At 31.4% G+C, this 17,400-nt stretch overlaps 3 protein-coding genes across 3 annotated transcripts; 2 read left to right on the top strand and 1 right to left on the bottom strand.

Annotated features, from left to right (window-relative positions):
• On the top strand, positions 1–3,237 carry LOC111687696 (RNA/RNP complex-1-interacting phosphatase). Its single transcript, XM_023450166.2, has 7 exons — positions 1–160; positions 220–295; positions 1,731–1,850; positions 2,042–2,121; positions 2,175–2,221; positions 2,289–2,396; positions 2,455–3,237. The coding sequence occupies exons 1-7, from the start codon at positions 138–140 to the stop codon at positions 3,072–3,074; spliced, it is 1,074 nt and encodes a 357-aa protein (XP_023305934.2). The 5' UTR covers positions 1–137; the 3' UTR covers positions 3,075–3,237.
• A 3,894-nt stretch (positions 3,238–7,131) lies between these two features.
• On the bottom strand, positions 7,132–9,680 carry LOC111687695 (lactosylceramide 4-alpha-galactosyltransferase). Its single transcript, XM_023450165.2, has 2 exons — positions 8,810–9,680; positions 7,132–8,138 (listed from the first exon to the last, which is right to left on the bottom strand). Exons 1-2 carry the CDS (start codon positions 9,439–9,441, stop codon positions 7,559–7,561), a joined length of 1,212 nt encoding a protein of 403 aa, XP_023305933.2. The 5' UTR covers positions 9,442–9,680; the 3' UTR covers positions 7,132–7,558.
• Positions 9,681–10,278: 598 nt separating this feature from the next.
• Positions 10,279–17,081, top strand: LOC111687694. The gene is made up of 4 exons (XM_023450164.2): positions 10,279–10,710; positions 10,770–11,726; positions 11,916–12,928; positions 12,991–17,081. Exons 1-4 carry the CDS (start codon positions 10,431–10,433, stop codon positions 16,942–16,944), a joined length of 6,204 nt encoding a protein of 2,067 aa, XP_023305932.2. The 5' UTR covers positions 10,279–10,430; the 3' UTR covers positions 16,945–17,081.
• Positions 17,082–17,400: the final 319 nt, after the last annotated feature.

Below are 17,400 nucleotides of genomic sequence, written 5' to 3'. Positions count from 1 at the left end.
ACATGGCTTGTTGTTATTTTGACATTTGGAACTATTTATATTTTGAGACAGATTCATTTTCTTTTTAGAAATTTTACATAAATATTAATATTTTATTGTTATTTTTTAATAATAACTAAATAATTTTATACTAAACTATGGCACCATCAATACCGGACAGGTGAGTTTATTTATAAACGTATGAAAAAGAGTTTCATTAACATCCGGACTACGTTTAAGGTGGAAGGACTATAAACCCGTTGGTGAGAAGATAGAAGGTACAAGATTTATTGCATTTAAGGTGCCACTTAAAGAGGTAAGTAAGTATATGGAATTGTGTTTAGCTTAATATAAGAAATAGGACAAGGTTTGTAATTTGTCAATGTGGCATAAATTGAAGGAAGATGTCAATTAGCAGAGTGTGTATGTATTGCATGGAGTTTTTCACATATGTATGAGAAAGTATTGTAATGATGCGTATCCCAGCAGTTCGACGGGACAGTCCCGAACTGACCATTTAACCTACCTCTTGTTGCGGCCCCTAGCCACCTGACTACCCAGGTGACCAACCATTTTAACATGGGATTGTCCACTAATAGTTAACCACCTGGATGATCGTAATTCGTATGTTTTGGGTCATTCTTCATGAATGTACCCTTTGTAATCGAGAATGAAGACAGTCGTTACTTTAGTGTCCTCTTTGTAAGCGGAAGCGAACACAGTCGTCACTTTAGTGTCCCCTTTGTAAGCGAGAGCGGATGCAATCACCTCTTTACTGTCTTTTTGTAAGGTGTAGAGTGACGATTGACTTCCTTGTAGGACAAGCCCATGTTAAAATGGTCGGTCACCTAGGTAGTCAGGTGGCTAGGGGCCACCACAAGTGGTAGGTTAAGTGGTCAGTTCGGGACTGTTCCATCGAACTGCGGGGGAATATATATTCCCCAGTAGTTCTACAAAGAGTCAAAGTATACGAAAAAGACAGTAATTTCCACAAATAGTCAACCACCTCGATGATCGTAACTCGTATGTTTTGGGTCATTCGTCACGAATGTACCCTTTGTAATCTAGAATGAAGACAGTCGTCACTTTAGTGTCCTCTTTGTAAGCGGAAGCGGAGACAGTCGTCTTTTTACTGTCCTCAAGTAACCTAGAGTTTATACTGTTAAAAGTTTTCTTTTTTGTACTTCCTAAAGACAATCGTCACTTCAGTGTCCTCATTGTAAGCGAGAGTGGAGGCAATCGTCTCTTTATTGTCTTTTTGTAAGGTGTAGAGTGACGATTGACTTCCTCGTAGGACAAGCCCATGTTAAAATGGTCGGTCACCTGGGTAGTCAGGTGGCTAGGGGCCACCACAAGTGGTAGGTTAAGTGGTCAGTTCGGGACTGTACCATCGAACTGCTGGGGAATATATATTCCCCAACAGTTCGACAAAGAGTCAATGCATACGAAAAAGACAGTAATTTCCACAAATAGTCAACCAACTGGATGATCGTAATTCGTATTTTTTTGTACTCGTCTCTTTGCTGTCTTTTTGTAAGGTGTAGAGTGACGATTGACTTCCTCGTAGGACAAGCCCATGTTAAAATGGTCGGTCACCTGGGTAGTCAGGTGGCTAGGGGCCACCACAGTTCGGGACTGTCCCGTCGAACTGCTGGGGAGGGTAGTAACTAAGTATTTACTTTTAGACAAATTTTATGTTTCCATGTTTCTGTTATGTCTCTCTTTTGTAACATTTATTCCTTTCTTTTCAGCATATTTCAAAAAATGTCAATAGTGACATTCGCCTAGATGGCAATATACTCTTAAAAATGGTTCCTAACTTGGGTCTTATTATAGATTTAACAAATACCAATCGTTATTATGATCCTAAGGTAAGTTTTGTTTGTAGACCACGAATTATACTAGACTATGGACTAGAGTATAGGCTAGAAAATAGCATAGACAATAGACTAAACTATAAACTATATTATAGACTAGACAAAAGCTTAGACCATAATATAGACCTAAAATATAGAAAATCTATAGATTTCATCATATAAATAAATTTCTTTTTTCGTTATAGTTTTTTGAAAAAGAAGGTGTTGAACATAAAAAGTTAATGACACCAGGACATGATACTCCACCTAATCACATAGTAAAGAGGTAAGTTTTTCCAAATTTTAATTTCAACATTCTTTAATATTTTATTTATATAGATTTAATAAGATCGTTAAAGACTTTATGGAAAATAATAGTGATAATGGTAAGTATACACCTATTAGGCTAAACAATTGCAATTCTAAATAATCAATAAACTTCTCGCTTTCCAGATAAATTAATTGGTGTTCACTGTACTCATGGGGTAAATCGTACTGGTTATTTAATATGTAACTATATGATCTCACAAATGACTATTGAACCAAATGAGGCCATGGATAGTAAGTTGTAGAAATGTTAATTTTAAAAGTTTTTATTTTTAAATTACATCTTTAATAGGATTTTCTAACGCGCGAGGGCATAAAATTGAAAGAAACAATTACATTGAAGCTCTGCATAAGCTCATACAAAATTCCGATGAAAAGATACAAATTGAACGTAATAATATAAACCAGGGTCAGCTACACCACAGCTATAGCAGATCACTTAAAAACTATCGTAACAGATATGATAATAAAAGAAGACAGTCAAAATCTAGATCCATATCACCACTACCCTTTTATAACGATAATAATGAGAGAAATGATTATTATTCCTATCGAAACCGTACAGCAGCTAATCACAATAGAAGACAATCAAGTTCACGTTCACCCCATCCACCAACTTTTTATGCAAATAATGATCTAAGGAATGATTATTATAATTATGGCAGACCAGCAATTGAAATACCTTACAGTCCCATGCCACAACCTCAACCAGCACCTTACTGTGCCATGCCACCATCAACTCAACTAGCACAAAGTGTTGAAAGGCAGCTACCGGTTAACTATCAACCACCTTATCAAACGTCTCGTTTAAGATTAGATTATTACAATAGACAGCCCTCTAATGGCAGAGAACATAATAGAAATTTGCAACGCAATGCTTCTGAACGTAATACGCATAATTTCTATGTTTAAAATAATGTAAGAAAAGGGTTTTTTATATATATTTTTGGGAAAGTTGCATGTTTAAGAATTGAATTCGATTTTTAATTTAAAAATTGTCTTCTTAAAATTGAAACCAATTTTACATAATAAACATTTATACATTGTACAATGTAAAAGTATTTTGATGGAAAAACATTTATTTTTAATTAATTTTTTATAAGTCTAATGTCTAGTCTTGTTTACAGTCTAATCTGAAGTCTAGTCTACAGTCTAGCCTTTAGACTAGTTTATAGTCTTGTCTATAACCTAGTCTATAGTCTAGTCTATAGTCTAGTCTATAGTCTAGTCTATAGTCTAGTCTATAGTCTAGTCTATAGTCTAGTCTATAGTCTAGTCTATAGTCTAGTCTATAGTCTAGTCTATAGTCTAGTCTAGTCTATAGTCTAGTCTATAGTCTAGTCTAGTCTATAGTCTAGTCTATAGTCTAGTCTATAGTCTAGTCTATAGTCTAGTCTATAGTCTAGTCTATAGTCTAGTCTATAGTCTAGTCTATAGTCTAGTCTATAGTCTAGTCTAGTCTATAGTCTAGTCTATAGTCTAGTCTAGTCTATAGTCTAGTCTATAGTCTAGTCTAGTCTAGTCTAGTCTATAGTCTAGTCTATAGTTTAGTCTATAGTCTAGTCTACAGTTTAGTCTATAGTCTAGTCTATAGTCTAGTCTAAAGTCTGATCTATAGTGTAGTCTATAGTCTAGCCTGTAGTCTAATCTATTATCTAATCTATAATATAGTCTAGTTTATAGCCTAGTCTATAGTCTAGTCTATAGTCTAGAGTTTAGTCTAGTCTATAGTCTAGTCTATAGTCTATTCTATAGCCTAGTCTATTGTCTATTCTATAGTAGTCTATAGTTTAGTTTATAGCCTACTCTATAGAATGGTTTATTGCAAAGTCTATAGTCTTGCCTGCATTCTATTATATAGAGACTAGCATATGATCTTAGTTATAGTATATAGTCTACTCCAATAGTCTAATCTATAGTCTGGTCTATAGTCTAGTCTGGTCTATAGTCTAGTCTGGTCTATAGTCTAGTCTGGTCTATAGTCTAGTCTGGTCTATAGTCTAGTGTGGTCTATTCATTATTAGGTTTTGTGAAAAGCTTCCTTAATTATAAAATAAAGCTTTTTGCCTTTAACTCATGTTGTTTACATTAAGCTCCTTTAATTGTTATTATTCCTTTCTATATGATTATTGACTCTCTTCTTTTCTTTACATATTCTCAATTCAAATTGATCTCCTTTCATTGTTCTTACACTTTAAGGTGCTGTTGTTGTTGCTGTTAATCAATAAACTTAAATTTTTGACACTTTTACTTTTAATTTTATTCCTTAACAATTAGTTTAATACAGTATTTCATTTAAGACGGTTCGGTGATCGGGAAAAGTCGGGAGTGCTTATTAAAAAAAAGTGCAATAAAAAAAGTAAATTTTGAAATCCTTTAAATTAGAAAAAGTTTTTTAAATAAATTAAATTTAGTTAAAATTTCTTTTTAATTATAGTGAAAATAAAATCCTTAATGTTTTTTTATAACAAGTAAATTCTAATATATGAAAGAAAAATGTGATTAATTAATAAAAAAGTGTAATAAAGAAGTAAAAGTAAATTTTAAAATCCTTTAATTTAAAAAAAAGTGTTTTTAATAAAATAAAATAAAGTTTTTAATAATTTATTTATAATTTCTTTTTAATTAGTGTAATGAAATTAGTCCTTTGTGAATTTTTTTTAAAGTTAAATCTTATATAATAAAGTCTAATAGTGTTTCAAATAAATTTTCTTAAATTTAAAGAAAAAATAATGAAATTAATCCTTTTTTAAAAAAAAGTCAAGTTCAAGATCAAATTTGTAAGTGCGTAATTGAAATGCAGTAGCGGCGCTGCATTTTCTCTGCCTTTATTGGTTTTGTGTTAAAAAATTCTTTGCTTTTCGTCGCATTTCGTTCGTTGTTAGTGTTTTTGCTGTAACAAACACATTGTGTTATTGAGCCTGTCCGAACAGGCTCAATTGTAAAAGCAACAAAACTACAACAACATTCTTAAGGTATGTAAATGCAACTGTTTATTATTTTTATTGAAAGAGAACAGCAATTAAGAGATATTGCTAAAATGAAATATTAAGAGAATGTATGGAAAATAGTATAATGTAGTCTATAGTCTACTCTAAAGTATAGTCTATAGAAAAGTCTTTAGTTAGTCTAAAGTCCAGTTAATAATCTTGTCTAAAGTTTAATCTATAGTATAGTTTGAAGTCTAGTCTATAGTGTGGTCTATAATCTAGTCTATAGTAAAGTCAACAGTCTAGTCTGAGGTCGAGACTAAATTCTGGTCTATAGTGTGGACAATATCCTACTCTAAAGTTTAAACTTTAATATATTGTTTCGACTATAGAATAGTCTAAAGCATAGTCTATAGTATAGTCTATTGCTAAGTCTATAGTCTAGTCTATATTTTAGTCTACTCTCAAGTATAGTTTAAAGTTCAGTCTACTCTACAGTATAGTCTATAGTTTTGTCTGAAGCTGAATCTATATTCTGGCTATAGTATAGTGTATATCCTAGTCTAAAGACTTGTCTAAGGTCTACTCCAAAGTCTAATCAATAGTCTAGTTTATAGTCTAGTCTAAAGTCTAGATAATAGTCTAGCCTATAGTCTGATCTACTTTCTAGTCTATAGTCCAGTCTAAAGTTTACTCTCTAGTCTAGCCTGACGTCAAGTCTATAGTATAGTCTATTTTCATGTCTATAATCTAGTCCATAGACTTGCCTAAATTCTAGTATATACACTAGTATATATATAGTCTATAGTCTAGTCTTTAGACTTTAGTTTTAGTCTAGTCGCCTAGTCTATAGTTGCCAGTATTGTCTGTTGGTTAAAAGCTTGTCTAGTCTATACTTTTGATTCTATATTTTTTCTACAATCTACACTTTGGTCGTCCAGTCTGTTCCATAATATATTAGGATCTACTGTATAGACCACTGTAACTATAATGAGTAAAAGTATTTCTATAGAATAATCTCTAGTATAGTCTACAGTCCAGTCAATAATCTAGTCTAAAGTTTAATTTATAGAATAGTCTATAGTTTAGTCTATAGTATAGTCTATAGTGTAGTCTATAGTTTAGTCTATAGTATAGTCTATAGTTTAGTCTATAGTATAGTCTATAGTTTAGTCTATAGTATAGTCTATAGTTTAGTTTATAGTTTAGTCTATAGTATAGTCTATAATCTAGCCTATAGGACAGTCAGCAGTCTAGTCTGAGGTCGAGTCTAAATTATGATCTATAGTATAGTCAATATTCTAGTCTAAAGTCTAGTCTCAGATCTAATCTAAAGTTTAAAGTCAAATCTATAGCCTAGTCTATAGAATAGCCTAAAGTCTAGTCTATAGTCCAGTCTATAGTATAGTTTATAGTATAGTCTATAGCTAAGTCTATAGTCTAAACAATATTCTAGTCTACTCTAAAGAATATTTTATAGTCCAGGTATGGTCTATACTATAGTATAGTCTATAGTCTTGTCTAAAGCTGAGTCTATATTCTGGCCTATAGTATAGTCCATATCCTAGTCTAAGGTCTTATTGTCTAATCTATAGTCTGCCCCATAGCATAGTCTATAGTAAAATCTATAGTCTATATTCTAGTCTACTATTAATTATAGTTTATAGTCTAGTCTACAATCTACTGAATAGTATAGTCTAGCCTCTGACGTCTAGTCTATAGTATAGTCTAGCCTGACGTCTAGTCTTTAGCCTTAGTTCTAGTCTAGAATAGACTAGTGTATAGTCGCCAGTCTTGTCCTAAATCTTCTCTGTTGTCTAAAAGCTTGTCTAGTCTACAATCCAAACTTTTGTCGTCTATTCCACAATATAATAGTAACTACTGTATGGACCACTATGTCCAAGATTTAGAAATAAATTTTAAGACATTTTTAATTCTTATAAAAAGATTTTATTTTTTATTTTAATTAAAATTATCTTTGTTCAGCTTTTAGTTTTTTTTTTAGTATATTGTCTACAAGTGTTATTACATTTATATAAAACAAATAATTGTGTACTACATTTATAAATAAAACAATATTATACATATAAATATATAAAAAATATATATATGTATATAAAGACGTACATATAATAGATAGTAAAGTTAAAATACATAAGCGTCCATTAAAAAATTGCTTTGGTTGTTTAAATAATTTCAAAAAGAAATATTAATATTAAGTTCGGCAAATGGTTAATAATTTTTGAGATTCGAATTAAGAAATTAAAAACAAAATTTATGAGATTAAAGATAATTTTTTGAGATTCTTAATTTTAAAAAAAAAACTGAGTTTGTACAATATACAAAAACATAAAAATATAAAATAAATAATTAAAATATATAATTACTAAGGATAGAAGGGAATGTGATGTTACACCATAATTAAACTAGTTTAACAAAATTAAAAAAAAAAACTAACACAAACATTTAAAAATATTCACCAGCTGCCTTATACACACGAGGACAATGCATTTCAGCCATTAAACAATAAGCACACTTTGTACCTACTCTCATGGGTCGTTTAATCGAATGTTTATTCCATATATGAGCCACATAGGAATTTTTCGTACGTTCCATTGTTTGCTCAACAAGTTCTGGCTCAAAGAAATGTTCCCATTGACGCCAGGGTATGGCATAGAATGCATCTATGCCAAATACCTTAAAACCCATACAACGTTTTGTATCCATCATTAATTCTATATTATTTGTATTGCAAATTTTCTTTATAACTCTTGTTATAACACCCGGACCATTATTGCCCCAATTGCTGCCATCGAAAGTTTGTTGAAAATTTTGTAAACATTGATAGGCGATTTCATGACCAAAACCATCCGAGTCAAAGTTCATAATACCGGCTGCTAAATGAGTATTAGATTCAGCGCCTGTATAATTGGGTGGTAAATCTTCCATTGAACGTAACATAACAATATCCATATCTAGATAAGTGCCACCCCAACGCCAGAGGGTTAAGTAACGTAAAAAGTCGGATATATGTGAAAGGACATAACTATTGGGCAAAAGAAAAGAAGAGAACAAATATTTATGATGATATTAGAATTTGAGGTGAAAATTAAAATACACAATTTTCTAAAATATAGTCTAGCATATAGTCTAGTCTACAAGGACGAAGACTCATCTTCTCTGCGATTGCCCTGCTTTGGCAGAGGCCCGTTTTCGGACGCTTGGATCGACCTATTTTGGTGATCTATCCGAATTGTCAAACGTTCAATTGGAACGTCTTCTAGAGTTTATTAACTTTTCAAAATGGGTGTGAATCCTATTACTCACACTGTTCATCAATGGCGTCTGCCCTGGCCTGCTTGTTTCTCATCATCTCCTTCTCTTTACAACTGTCTCTGCTCCTCCACTCTTCCCTATCTCTCCTCCTCTTTTTCTTTTTTTACAGCTATTTACAAAGGGATCAATATGGACCCAAGTAAAGCCGAAATTGGCTACCTGTGAAAACCTAACCTTAAACCTATATAGTCTAGTCTTTAGTTAAGACTATTGTCTAATCAATATACAAGTCTATAGTTTAGACAACAATCTATTCTATTGTCTAGTTTACAATCTAGTCAACAATTTAGACTAAAATAGTCTAGTCTACAATCTAGCCCTAGACTAATCTAGCCAGGACATTATTTTAATAATTTTTCAAATTTACACCATTTAACTTACCTCGACTTAAACAATGCTCCATCCTTTAGCCAATCATAAATGGGTGTATTAGCTGCATAAGTCCATAAATTAAGATTTCTCAACTGGACATTTTTATAGGATAAAATAGCATCTATTAAAGCTTCTTCTGAACCCTGGACTGAACTACTATTACGATTACTATTATTATACTTATAGCGAGGACTAGCAAATAATACAAATACTTGTGAATTAGGATTGTGAAGGGCAGCCGATTCTATAGCACATGCCTGTCTAGCATTTAGTTTTACCATATGCCAATGAAACGCCTCTTTATCAATTGAGTTGAGTGTTTTTAAGTTCTTTTGCAGTTGGGGACAAGAGGTTTCATGAAAAAATATACTTTTACCTGGTGTAGGTTGTATTTTGGCCAGCAAAATATCTTCCAGTTTTTCTATACCCCATAAATCTGACGAGGAATTTTCATTACCAACACTTTGTGACTGCACTACATTGGGAGAATCAACGAAACACAAACGTATATCGGGTTTTTGATATAGAGTAAATATTACACCAATTATACATAGGATCACAAGGAAAAGAAACATAAATCTTAAACGAAAATTTACCAACATAAATTTTCCTAAAAGTTTTTGGAATTTTATAAAATTCATTGAAATTTTGTCTAGTATAGGTTTTGTGTTGTTGTTGGGGTTGTTGCTAATAGCACTGGTTGGTTACGTTAATTGTTTTCTTATTTAATTTTTTTGTTCGTTTTTTTCACGATTTATTGTAATTATAACTCACATTAGCCTTAATTTTAATGTATTTTATTAAAAATAACGAGGGTTGTAATATTAAAACACTTTAGCAATCAGCGTTTAGTTAATTAATGAATGAATTGAAAAAAATTGTACAACAACAATCGAGTGTAAACAAAAAAAATACAATTAGAATATTTAGGCAGCGCTGCTAATAAATTCCAAATAGTGGCAGCATTAGTGATAACACGAAGGACAGAGAGATGGGTGGCATCACAAAAGAACACCATAAACAGCTGTTGTTTGTAAACAAAACAATTGTAAACACACAGTTGTATTTGAATGTATTAGTTGTTTTAATAAAAAAACAGAATTAACTTTAGTTTATTTAATTGAATATATTACAGTGATTAGTCTATGTATTACAGCTTTAGTGAATGATTAATTGAAAGATATATTAAAACAGTTTTATATAAGTATTTGCACTTTATGTTTGTAAAATTTGTATAAGAAATCCTTATAAAGGATACACACATACTTATGTAGGTATATATTACTTATGGATAGATTTTTGCTTTAGCTTCGCTATAAAAAATAGCCAAATAACATATAAAAACTAATTTTATTTCATAAAATACTTTTTCGCAAAATAAGACCGTTATTTTTAACGACGTTTACTAAAAAAATATGATAGCGGCTAGTTTTAACGGCGTTCGTATTCACAGTTTTATGCCTTTGTAGTTTGCGGAAAAGAAGAAAACAAAACCACACGTGCAGGGCACTTTGTGGAATAAATTTTATATTTTTTTTTAAAGAACTTTGTGTTATTTGTAGATTTTTAAATAAATTTTACAGAAAATTTAACTAAAATTAATAAAACATTATAAAGAAAATATTAAATAATGGCTGTGGAAGTGAATAATAAAAGAAAACGAAAACATGATGAAAGTGCTCCTCAAGAAGATGAGGGTGCTAAGGTAGTGCCCAAAAAGCAAACTAAAAAATCTACAACTCCTAAAAAAGAAAAAACTAAAAAGCAAAACTTAAATAATTCCTCAGAAGCAATGGAAGACTCGCCACAGGATTCCGGGTTCGATACAGAGGAAAAGGAAATTAAATTTTCCAAAGATTTCAAAATGATGGAGTTTCGCAACAAATTAAGAGGAGATAACTTTATCACAGGTAAGTCTTTTTATTAATATTAAACAAATTTGTAATATTAACTTGATTTTTTTTTACAGAATTAAGACATTTTCTTTATTTGTGTCAGTCACGTCCTCAGACTATTGCCAAATACATAGAGAAACGTGGTAAACCTTTGGAATTTGCTGAAGCCTTAGAGCGTGTTGATAAAACGAATATTTTACATATTGCCTATATTTGTGAAGCTTTGCAATTGGTTGTCATGGAGATTTTAAGTAATCAACGTAATCATATGGAATCTGCAGTACATGCTTCACGTTATTTTTTAAAATCACATGGCACGTTGTTGGAACTGCTTTTAAAATCAGCCCAATTAAATCATCGTAAAGTAGCCTTAAAACTTTTAACCGCCATTGTGTGTGTAGAACCCCAATTGGGTCGTCAAGTTCTCGCTTCCTATGATATTCTATCAAATGTAAAGAATATCAATCAATTTCTTTCGCACTCACAATTTGAATTGCAACAACAGCAGAAACAACAACAACAACAGCAGCATAAGTTTGATGAAGATTTCGAAACAGTGCGTAAATGTTTCATACACTTTGTTCTGGCCTATTTAGTAGATGGCAATACTTTACTTATACGCAATATACTAGATCGTGGTTCCCTTATTAGAGCTTTAGCTGCTGGTTTATCCTATGATGATTCTGTTACAGTTTGTGTAGTTTTAAGCACTCTTAAGAAATATGTTCTTGAATGTCCGGATATTTCTAAAACTAAAAAGATTCATGTCTTTGATTTGGATTGTTGTAAGTCATTCATTCAATTGTATGATTGGAAGGGACCTAGGGTTTTTGCTGCCAAACATGCGGGTAAAAAAGGAGCATATAAAAATGTTAGTGTTGCTGAAATGGAACATTTAGTAAATCCTCAGGAAAAGGAGGCAGTATCGAAAGCTGTACATGAATTTTTGTTGGTATTATTGACCTCGAGAAAATTTGGTATTGCTTTTGATACGGTTAAGTTTTTCCGTCAGAAACATAATACTATACAAGGTGAGTGTGTGCGAAACTTTTACTTTTTCTATAGAAATTTATGTCATGACATATATTTTTCAATTTTTTTTTTGTCAGACATAAATTTCTCTTAAGAAATTTATGTTATGACATTAATGTGCCTTAAAAAACTTTAGGTCACGACATAAATTTTTCTTAAAATTTTTATCCATTCTCCCACTTTTATAGGTCAAATTATGGGCTATATGCATAATCCCTATTCTGATGAACGCAAAACCGATTTGGTTCTAAAAATTCTTGAATCCTGTCCAGATCTTTTTCGTAATTCTGTGCGTAATTTTGCTGGCATTATAAATCCTTTACGTACAGCCAATCGCTATTGGCTAAATGCAGCAGAATTCCTAAGAAAAGTCATAACAGCCTGTCATCCTAGTCATCTCAAAGGTGCTTTGGATAAAATCACTTTAACAGATTTTTCTTTTTGGATTAAAGACATTTGTTTACCCCTGGAAACTTTGGTGCATATTAATGGCAACAAGTTTTTATTACACAAAGATTTTGAACAACGTTTAGCCACTAATCGCTTGCTGTTGGCCATGTTCCAACAGTATACCAACTATATGCAGATTATCAATCAAAGAGAACAGAATAAGAATTCCAATTCATTGAGACGTTTTAAATTTGATATTTTAAATCATTTATTAATGAATTTCCCCACCATGGAGAATATATTATTATCATTAAATATGTCCATTACTTTAAAGGAACAAGAGGGCGTAGATGTTTTGGCCCATTTGGATGTGGCCTTAGATTTAGTATTGATTTTATGTCAAGAAAATCGTACATTTGTTAATAAAACTTCAGTTATATTGGATTATTTGGAATTGCTGAGACCTTTATATGCTCAAGAAGAAGATCAAGAGATAGCAAGGGAAGCTGAAATAAAAACCAATATTAAATTGGAAATGAAAGCTATAAAAACCATCTTATTGTTATTCCCCAAAGCATTGGAACCACAAAAAGAACGTTTTAGCAGTGTTTTAAGATCTTTCATTAAAGCTTTTGTTTATGGTGAGGAGGATGTAAGTCGTGAAGCGGGTGCTTTACTTAGAAATATATTTAAAAATACTGGCATTTTTGAGACGGGTGAACTAGAGATAGATTTGTGGCTAGAGCCTTTAAAATTTGTCCATGTAGAGACGGTTAATGTGGTGGCCCAAGTGTTTAATGAAGTTTTAAAGGTTTGTATAAAAGAATTTTTATATTTTTTAAAGATTTTTCCAAGATAATCTCTACTTTTTAGGTCACCAAAGCAGAGGTAGAAATGCCTAAATCTATAGGAATGACGTCTAATACAGATAATTTACATACTTTATTCTCTAACATAGAACAAGGTCTATCGGTACAAGCCTATGTGGAAACCTTAACTATAAGCAAGCTAATGCCTTTGATATACAAAGGTGTAGACATAGAACCACCTTTAAGCAAATATTTAGAAATTGTTTGCTTTTTAATGTATCACTATTATCCCTCAGCCGAAAGTGTTATGATGTTATATGCCCAACACTTTAAAACCATGTTGCCTTATATGCAAAATTGGCTAAGTAAAGAATCATGTGAAGAAATTCTTCTATATGTGGATAATAAATCTGGCAAAATAATACCCCACCTTAAGGAAATCTCTTCAATTGCCCGAAATGGACAAAAAGATTTTGAACAAATATTCGAAAGTAATTCTCAAGAAAATGTATATGAAATGGAATTTAAGGGTAATATGAAAAAGTTTTCACGAATTATACAAAATCCTCGTTTGCTTATGATCTATATACAACATGTTTTATTTCAAGTGCAACAATTACAATTGAAACAAATGTTATCACAACAGCAGGCAGAAAAATGTGCTGATTTTATAAAAATATGTATAGATATGATTTTACGTTTTCCTGCCCAAGAAGATACACCCTTAAAGGATGAAAATGATTCATTAAATAATGAATTATTTATACACAAATTATTGAAATATATCTTTGGCGCTAGATTACATGCTATCAAGTCTAATGAATTATTATCTGTGGATTTTATACACGATTCATTTAAAAATTATCTTCTATTTCTTAATCTTCTAACTGAACATTGTCATTCTTTGGAAAATTTTGATTTATATGCAGAAAATTTCAAATTGAAATTAGTTAAAGCAGTTGCCATTTCCTTAAACCATAAGGAACAAGTTAAAGTCAACTCACAACATTTTGAGGAATTTCTAAAACTGTTTAAATCCTTTCATTTAACTGCAGAACAATGTCATGATATACTTAACTTGTTAGCTGACAATTTAACCTATAAAGATTTCTTCCTAATGGATAACAACAATCAAAAAACTATCTATTACTCTTTAATGGTTTTTGTTCTACAACGTTTGGCCGATTTAAAGAAATCTATAAAATGTTTAGAATTTATTAAAAAATTTAGCAAAATTTATTGTAATTTCTTTAAAAAATTAACGGGAGACTTTAATGTCGAGCTATTGGAGGAATCTTTTTATAATTTCTTAATAATAAATCATCAATTTATCGCCTTATTGGATAGCAAATTCTTTGAATCCTTTTTCAAAGAAAGAAAACTAACCAAATCTTGCATTAAGTTGGCAGCCTTAGTGTTTGAACGTCATGATTCCTATAATCAAGTATTTAAAGAAAATTTAGAACTTAACATGGATAAAAAGGAACTTATGTATCCCTTAATGGATTTAGCTTTTAAAAAGAATTTGGCGTTAGATTCCAATACTCTACAAAAAGTCTATCAAAATTATAAAAATGGTTTTATGAGAACTATAGAAAAACCCTTAAAAGCGGGCATGATTTACAAGGAACATGTGGACACCAGTTTAAAACTAATAGAACTATGTATGCCCTTAACCGAATGCAAAGATTTCTGTAATAAACAATTAAAATTTGAACACATAGAAACCTATCAATTGAGAACAATATATAAAATCTATGAAAAAGCTTTTCTAAATAATGAATTAAAACAAAAATCTTTAATATTTGTCAACTATATAATGCTGCAGGTGCAAATGTTGTCTTTGGATTTAAAAATGCAAAAATTAAATGAAGAGAAATTATCCATAATAAGTTATCAAATGCAGGAGTGGTTTAAATATGGTTGGAATTTAAGTAAATCTTTGGAATTGGAAGAAAAAGCCACAGAAGATGCTAAGGCTTCAGAGTTTTTACCAGATTTCTCAAAACTTTTAAAATCACAACAATGGCTACAGTTTTGTAAATCTTGTTTAAAAACTGGCATGCATATAAATGAAACTGATGTAGAGCTAGATATCAATGATAAATTCAATGGTTTATTGTTAAAACTATTAGCCTATTTAGCTGATAATTTGTATAATGATTACACAGAGGATTGTGCCGATTCTACCGCTAATGCCGAATGTGCTCAATTATATGAAATGATCTTTACTCATTCGAAATTCTATGATATTGTTCTCAACAAACCTTCACAATCGAAAGTTAAAACACAAGTTTTACATTTGCTATATATAATGGCTAAGAAATCACCCTCTTCCCTTCAAGAAACACAAATACCAGTTATACTGGGTGCCTATCAAGCTAAACTCTATGATTCGGATCGTTATTGTTTGGCTTTGTTGAATTTATATGAATATTACGATTGTGGTTTGGCCAAGTATAGACCTTTTATTTGGGGAGAAAGTGCTATAGCATTTTATGCTCTTAAAGCAGCCGATGAGGAAAGAGCTAAACTAACACAACAGGAAACCTCTATACAACAAGTTATGTCTTTGGTAGATCGCCAGCTATGTGAATATACCATAGATAATTTCCCCATATGGCGTAAGTTGGACACTTTGCAACAGTTGCCACTGGAAGAGTTTGAAAATCCTTTTCTCAAAGCCTGGCAATTTGGAGCTAATTCTCTGGAACAAAAGCTAGAATTGGGTATTACACAAATAACAGAAAATGAAATGCGTTTATGTCCAAAACGCTCGGATATCTATGAGCAATGTTATGATCCAGCTTTCTTTGTGCCACTCATGTCTATGTGTTTCTCTAATGAAGCTTATGCTCATCCAGCACGGCCTGTACAAAATGGTTTATTGGCTTTAACTTTTGCCGCTTTATCCTCGCAAGATAAAGAAATGCGTCAGGCTGCGGGTTGTGTACAATTACGCTATCGCTCTCACTTTGAAAACAATAAATTCTTTGAGAAACCTTTATGGATACAAAGCTATGAAAATTTGCAATCTGGACTTAATGATTTAAGAAACAGTTGGATGAAACATAAATCAAATTCGGGCACACCTAGGGTACCCTATATCTCTGGTTTGTTTGTGGCCAAAACCTTTAATCTAACCACCGATCCAACACATTTGCTTTATAAACAATTAACCATGTTTTTACGTCTTAAATCCAGTTTCAATTTTCAATGTATACCCGAATTCAATGTGCTATTCTATTCACCCGAAATGGAACATCAAGAATTTCGTCAATTTATCGTAGAGGTTATAAAACATGGCATTAAATCCAGTTCCGATTTGTTTTTACTTGTCTCCACCAATACCTTTAAAGTTTTAATGGGTTTCTATGGCAGTACCATGTCTACATTGGAATTAAATCTACAAATACTATCGGTATTTTCTACTTGTGTTAAAATACCCGCCTCTTCGAAAATAATGTTGGAGCATATTGGCCTAATACCCTGGTTAAGTTCCATTATTAACTCCATTGAGTTTTATCAATTTGATGTTATTGAGGGTCTCATCAGCATTATCAATAATATATGGTATGCTGTTAAGGCTAATGAAAAAGAGTTTCATAATTTCTCGCACATATCTCTTGAAATTCATCGTTTGATTTTACAACTTATACCTCTTATATCGCCTCGCATTTCTTCCAGTAATTTTGCTAAACTTATGAATATTCTAAACAAAACTTGTCTTAACTCTAGCCAATATTTGGCCATGTCTTCGGATCAACTAGGCAAATTAATATCTTGTGCTGAAAAACATTATTCCGCTTTAATATTGCCTTTACAATCGATTTATGAAAACGGTGGCAAGGGCTGTTCTTCATGGCAGTCTTATTGTCAAGAACTCTATAGTCAACAAGTGGATAGTAAAACCATATTGGCCTTAAATAGTTTAAGATCATATATTATATCATGGTGGTCCAGTCACAATGATCAGCAGATTGTAGAGGAAAACAGCAGTACAGTAATAAAATGTTAATGAAAAAAATTTATCACTTAATATCAATGAACCTTATGGTTTTAATTAAGTTAATGTTTTATTTTATATTTTTTTTTTGTAAAGTTTATGAAAAGAAACAGCAAAAATAAAGTACAATAATTGTTAATTTTAATTAAGATAATATGTGCCTTTTCTCTTTTATTAATAACCTGAATCAACTGAACTTTAATTAATAGAATTCGTTAAAAAACAGCACTAAACTAGAACTAATTTGAGAGAATTGGAATTGATTCCCAAATAAACCATAATTGAGCTTTAAATGAATTGGATTAGATCAAGAATTATATTGGAGTTGATCTATTACTGAACAAGAATTGATCTGCTACTGAAAAGAACTAGAAATGAACTAGAACTGAACTAGAACTGAACTAGAACTGAACTAGAACTGAACTAGAACTGAACTAGAACTGAACTAGAACTGAACTAGAACTGAAC

This window comes from Lucilia cuprina, chromosome 6 (genome assembly GCF_022045245.1).
Source record: "Lucilia cuprina isolate Lc7/37 chromosome 6, ASM2204524v1, whole genome shotgun sequence".
NCBI lineage: Eukaryota > Metazoa > Arthropoda > Insecta > Diptera > Calliphoridae > Lucilia > Lucilia cuprina.
This window is presented reverse-complemented; position numbering and strand designations above follow the sequence as displayed.